Below are 6,629 nucleotides of genomic sequence, written 5' to 3' on the forward strand. Positions count from 1 at the left end.
TGATCAGGTGCAGTTAGAGATCATAAGTCAAGAGTATACTAGTACACTGTACCCTGTAGTCTGCTCTGCAATTGTTTCTTTCTCTCCCTCCATCTCTCTCTTTATTTCTTTATCTTTCTCTCTGCCTCTCTGTCTGTCTGTCTGTCTGTCTTTCTTTCTTTCTTTTTTCTTTCTTCTCCTCCTCCTTCTTTTCCTTCTTCCTTTACTTTTGTATCTACAATATCTGGCAGTGCGTGAACATCATGTTGATATGAATGACATAGTAATTACTTCATGGCTCTCCTAGAAGGCATAATCGGTTTATTGCAATCAATTGACAAATTGACAAAGGTATGAAATCTATTTTTATATATAATTTCAGACATAATGGACGAAATATCGTTGATCACTATTAGTATATACAATATGATAATCATAATACCTTCGGAAGCAGACAAGAAATCAAGTGTAAAGATTGTCATAATCCTGTATTGAAACAATGACAAACGATATCATTACAAAAGCGGTACTTTTCGGAAGCAAAATTTGTACAAAAAGTAGGTCCTCCTTAGAAAATTATTCATGCTTACCTATCTTACTTATCTAAGATTACTAGGATTCTGCGAGCATTAAGAAACACATATACCGTACAACATGAATAATGAATGTAATACAACAAAATCTATACTGTTGCAGCTATTGAGGTAAGAGTAACGTTTCATTTTATTTCCTTTACATGTATATACAAATGCAAAATCACTTAAGAGTAAGAATGGTGACTTGTACAAGTAGGTTATGGTACATTCGGAAGGAGATGGAATGTTATAATAATATGTGAGATTAACCACTATTAAAAAGGACATGATATAGAGTGCGAATGTTGTCGTTGTTGTCATTCTTATCGTTTTACTCTTTGCTAATATTGTGACTTTCTTTTGATTAATATTTTATTTCTGGGATAACCCTTTACAAATCTTTCTTATCTTTTTAATTTGAAATATAACTATAATATGTAATAATAATAATGATAAAGGACATTTATATTGCGCAGCTACTGTAACAATATAATCTCCTGCGCATTACAAAATAACACACATTCAAGAAATTTAAACATAAAATTCATTACTTCAAGAGATGACTTTTTAATCTGACCTTAAACTCATTAATTGTAACTGCTTGTCTCACAAACAAAGGGAGATTATGCCACTGAATTATGTAAATTATCATGTAACATGGAATTTTCACATTGCTGAGCTGTAGATTATGTTACGAATGTATTTTGTGGAAACTTGAAATAAATGAAAGAACTGGCTCTTCGGCAATTAATTTGTTTTTAAGAAATGAATGCAGAAGGAGAGAGAAACAGGTAGAGAGAGAGAGGGGGGGGGGAGGGAGGGATAGAGCAAGGGAGAGGTAAAGGGAGAGGGGAATTAACGTGTCCGTGGAAATACATTCAGCAACACTCTGCTTTTGTCAATGTTCATAAGAAAACGGATGCTCTCCAATGATGTATCAAACATCCAGTGGGCAGACTACGATCCCCTGGCCGCCCTGCATGCTGCGCCAATAAGGTTCTCATTTTTATGTATTATGTTGCGATATATATAGACTCTACCGCCGATTTCAAAGCAAGAGCACGGTATAAAACGGTAGCACGGAAATGTGATGGAGCGCCCTCTTGAGGCAAGTGTTGGAAAATACTTCACAGTAGCAGGTCTCGAGAAAGTTCTCTTCATTGCCTATATACGGATAACATCATACATGTATATACACTGTATATTATATTATATATATATATATATATATATATATATATATATATATATATATATATATATATATTCATTCATTCATTCATTTATTTTATTTCCACACGGTCACTTGTTTCAGCCACAGGCTGTTCTTCAACAAGTATCTTAAATGCATCTTAATAAAAAACAGTTACATCACGTAATACAAAAACATCATACACGTTTGTCAAAATACGCAAAATCATACTGAAGAAGAGGAAGAAGAAGAAGAAGAAGAAGAGGAAGAAGAAACACACACTTGAGCTTACAGGCTACATATCACATTCTACATATTCCCAACTCCCCCCCCCCCCCCCCCCCCCCCCCCCCGACACAAAATCTATACATGTTTGGACTTTTACGTCTGATTAAACAAACAAATATACACAAAACATATGACTCCATCACTGAAACAGTCTCGTTAATAAAAAAACTATATATTCAATTTAAATCTAAAGGACATTTCTTTCAGATTCCTAGGCAATCGATTCCATTTTTTAATTCCTCGAAATGAAAAACTCCGTTTCTTAATATTAGTTCGTGGTTTAAATAACTCAAAGCATTTATACACATTTCTTAAACCATAATAATACTCTTTAAAAACACAATGTTTTAAAAATTCTCCCGGCATCATGTTATATGCAATCTTATACATCATATACAAAATTTGCTTATTTCTTCTATCAGAAAGATTATCAATTATTGTGTGTGTGTGTCTATCCGTATGTATCACATTGTATGCATACTAGTACTATTTGATACGTCGTGAAAAAAAAAATACTACATGTATTATAACCGAACTACATGCATGCTCGAAGTCGCTTCTCTGTCTTACCTAATGCACTAACGACGCATTATAAACAGTCCAGGGTAACTATGATTTTTATGATTGTCATTAAAAAATACAAAACCATTATATGGTCCAATGTCATACCAATACCAATGTTTATGTAATACACAGATGACACCGATGAATAACCATCACAATGATGATTTTATTATTTGTAATAACATACTATAGAAGAGTTGTTTTGGTTTATCAATTAAAAAACGTACAAAACGAAAATACGGAGTGAAAACTCATGTGATACAAAACCGAGGGTAAAAACAAAAATCGTAAAAACCACAACGCAACAAATTGAAAGCGTACAAATAAATGGCTAACATTGGGGAAAAACGATACGTATCAGAAATAGCATCAAATCCTGATGTAACAGAAATTAGAGTTAAGAATATCAAAATGAAAATATATTTCAGTACAAACATATTAATGACACCTAAAAATCTATGATACACATAGTTGATTGCACATTTGTATTTTAAGAAATTTGTCCACTGTCTTCGACAAACACTGAAAAAAAAACTCTTGTAAAAAGGATAATTAAAACCACATGGTAAGCACTAAGACTAATACTGAGCACTAACGTGGAAACTGTGTAGTTGTATTATGCAGTATATATCAGTAAAATGCACTATCAAAATTCTACGGTGGTAAGATTAAAAACAGGTCTGATTTTGTCTTTGAAACTTTGCAGTGTTTTTGCAGTTCAAACAAGATTTGATTGTTTGTTCTAAATGGTTGGAACTATAAAAGAGAGCCATCTTCTTCCTTTTTTTTTTTTAGTTTACTTTTGCTGCCGCGGTTGAGATGAACAGTAGGTTTAGTGAGGAATAGCAGTTAACACAGTACAAATTTATGTAGAACGTTTACTGGCAAGATCACACAAATAGTATGGAGTTAAATCATTTAATATCTTTAACACAGTAATAATACTAATTCTGATATCAACGAGTTGCTAATTGCTTCCTCCGACTAATTCGTGTAATCATTTCCAACAATAATGAAGAATTGCCCGTCTCCAATAGAACTTCAATCATGGTCCATGAACTGTAAGCCTGTCATTAGTCCGAAGCCAACCAGCATGCACACAACCATTAGCAGAGACTTGTTATCGGCATGCTCAGGACTGCTGTCCCGCAGGATCTCGAAAAAGATGATAAAGAGAATTGTACCACAGGCTATGCTCTGCAGTACACCGTTTGCCATCATAGCCTCCGGTGTGTTTTCTGGAATCACCATGCCAACAGCAATGCCAATGGGTGACATCAAAGCCAGTAGGGTGACGTACAGTACTATATTCCGAACTTTCGTTTTGTGAAGAACACTGAGTGAGAAGCTGAAAACGAGGACACACTTGTGGAGAATGACGCCAATAAAAACCTGGATGACTCCTGAACGCGTGTCCTGCAAGCCGATTGCCATGCCCTCAAATAAAGAATGTAAGCTTAGCGCCATTAAGAACACAATGGACCCGATGATAGATTTTGGGAGAATAGGATCATCATTTTGCTTATCGTTATTGGGGTCGTGACTGTGATCATGCGAGGCATTGGCGGTAGAGCTGTAGGAGCTATACAGCAATCTCTTTCTCTCACCCTCATGTAGAGCATCAACATCACCTGTTGATTGAGTCGCGTCGTTAGGATCGACGACGACGTTAGATTGCGGGGACGATCCATACATCCTATGTGCTAGGAGCTCCGTAATGAAAACCAAGAAAAATCCCACGGCTACCAAAAATTCTGCAAATGGGAAGTCTTCTTGGATGCCTTTCTCCAAGAAGGCATCATCCAAAGTCTCTACAGCTTCAGGGAGCATGTGAAGGAGTAAGGTAGCTAGAAAGACACCGCCGGCAAAGTTGTTACACAGGGCGACGATATTTTGTGTAAGGCTAGAACGACGAACGAGGCATACCAGTGGAATCAATCCAAAAATGAGGGTGGCCACGAAAAGGCCGACCAGCACGCCTATCTTGACCGCCTTCGTCTCATCCATCTTTGCGCTCCACGTTCCTGTAGATCACCTGGTACACATCCGCCGCTTAATCTGCAATGTAAAAAACGAAACAAAAAAGAAAATCAAATAAGAAATCATTTAAAAGATTCGGCAGCCTGGTTGGTATACGCGTTTATTTTCTTTTGCCACCAAACTTTTCAAAGCAACGACACTATTTTATACGCTATAGTTGTCGATAAACAATCAGATATCGTGGAAGAGGGATTTGCGAAACACCATGTGTATAGATCTTAAAAAGATTGTTGATTGGAGAAAGAAGACCTTAACAAAGGAGATTGAAGGAGGGAAGCGCTATAGCTATATAAAGTGTAAAGAAGGCTAATAGTGACAGCCGAATGGCAGCGGTTAGCTGGAAGTTTAGGTTGCGCTAATGGAGACGGGGGAATATAGGAGACAAGGTTCTCAATCGCTTACCAACTTGGTTTTCTCCCGCTTCGTTCGGAATTCACATCTTCATCACTTCTCTCTCTTATCTCTATGACTTTCCAACCTTCTTCTTTCCCCTCTCCTCCGTCATTTTTTTTAAAATTTCTCTTTCTACTGACTTCTGAACCCTTTACCTGGTTCTCACTTTATTTCCTTATACAACTGTCCTTTTACGAATACACATGTTAGCACACACCTCTCTTCCTCATTAACGTCCTCGTGCAAACTTTCAAACAAGACATAATCAGATGTTGGTCGTCATGTTGCCACTGCCAACATGCTTCAGTCATTCTTATTCACATTTCTTTTAATGGAACGTCAATAGCTAAGTGACACCAAACGAATACTGATGAGTATACAACAAGGCGGCGTGGAGATTTTATCCCCCTTGTCAGTATATTTCAACACGCATTGGACAGGCACAGGTAGATCGTTGCGACACACCTTCTTCAAATGAAAAGAAAAAGATCGTTTGTACAAATAGGGCATGTTGGTTTTTTAATTCGCTGAGATAAGCATAATGTGATGTAGTGATTACTTTTTTAATGATAACTATATAATCCTCATAGCAAAATACTGTTAATACATTTAATGCAAAATAATGAAACGGATGTTTTCTCTTAGTTGATGGACCATTCTCAGGGGCGGATCCAGGAGTTCCGTAAAGAGGTGGCGCCTTTACAAAATTAAATGGGGGGGGGGGGGGGGGGGCGCCCGGTGCGCTCTCCTCTGGATCCGCCACTGACTGAGTATTTCTGGTCCCCTGATCTTTGCCAGGCAAGTTCGTCTTTTGTTTGAACATGACTGCTGAATTCCGTAACTGTTGGCAAGCTTATGCATTTTGTCGCTTTGAAAAACGAGCAAAGTGCCTGACCGACAAAGAAAAAAAAAGGTTATTTTGAAGCCTTTTGCATGCACATGAGCTCACTTCGAACTGTATCATCAACTTAGATTGAAAACTGATGGTTAAGACATGATCACTCTTGTGACCTCATCGTGTCGTAGTGAAAGGAAGCATGATAGTTGACGTATGAATAACTCCCAGATAATGGACTTTAATCTATCACTCAAAAGGCTTTCATAGTCTTCACTGTGTTTACGTCGTGACAAGAGTTTTCTATTTTCTTACATAAAATGATATAGGTATACAGCGTAAATAAGTGATTCGTATATAAAGATTTGCTATAAAATATCAAGTTTATCAATAGCTTAATTCTTCAAGCACTTGTTTTAGATCAGGGAGGTAGTCTCACCTCCCTATTTAAATGCACTTCCAAAAGGTATTTCATTCATCCAGTCAGACATTCTCATACTAAACTATGCTTGTCTGGCCGATCGCGCTGTTATGCCTGAGCCAAATGCCCTGCTAGAGACCTTGCCCAGACAACGTCGGGACAACCTCCGGCAATAAAACCGCGGAGTCAGCAAGGGGTACTGTTGTAATAGCGTTTCATGCACGCAGGGGATGTGCATGCATGTGATCGAGGAGAGGCGTGTCAGTCTATTTGGACTATTGCGCATGCGTGCTGATTGTATCGAGGGAATGTTACCACGAGATCGTTTTAACATAAGGGTTG

General features: G+C 37.5%; 1 protein-coding gene across 1 annotated transcript; it reads right to left on the minus strand.

Moving 5' to 3' along the window:
* Positions 1–3,627: 3,627 nt before the first annotated feature.
* LOC139740710 (zinc transporter ZIP1-like) lies at positions 3,628–4,605 on the minus strand. Its single transcript, XM_071651276.1, has one exon. The coding sequence runs from the start codon at positions 4,603–4,605 to the stop codon at positions 3,640–3,642; it is 966 nt and encodes a 321-aa protein (XP_071507377.1). The 3' UTR covers positions 3,628–3,639.
* Between the last annotated feature and the right edge of the window lie 2,024 nt (positions 4,606–6,629).

Source organism: Diadema antillarum, unplaced genomic scaffold (assembly GCF_040938485.1).
Source record: "Diadema antillarum isolate AM-2024a unplaced genomic scaffold, OU_Dant_1.0 seq00000876_RagTag, whole genome shotgun sequence".
In the NCBI taxonomy this organism is placed as follows: Eukaryota; Metazoa; Echinodermata; class Echinoidea; order Diadematoida; family Diadematidae; genus Diadema; species Diadema antillarum.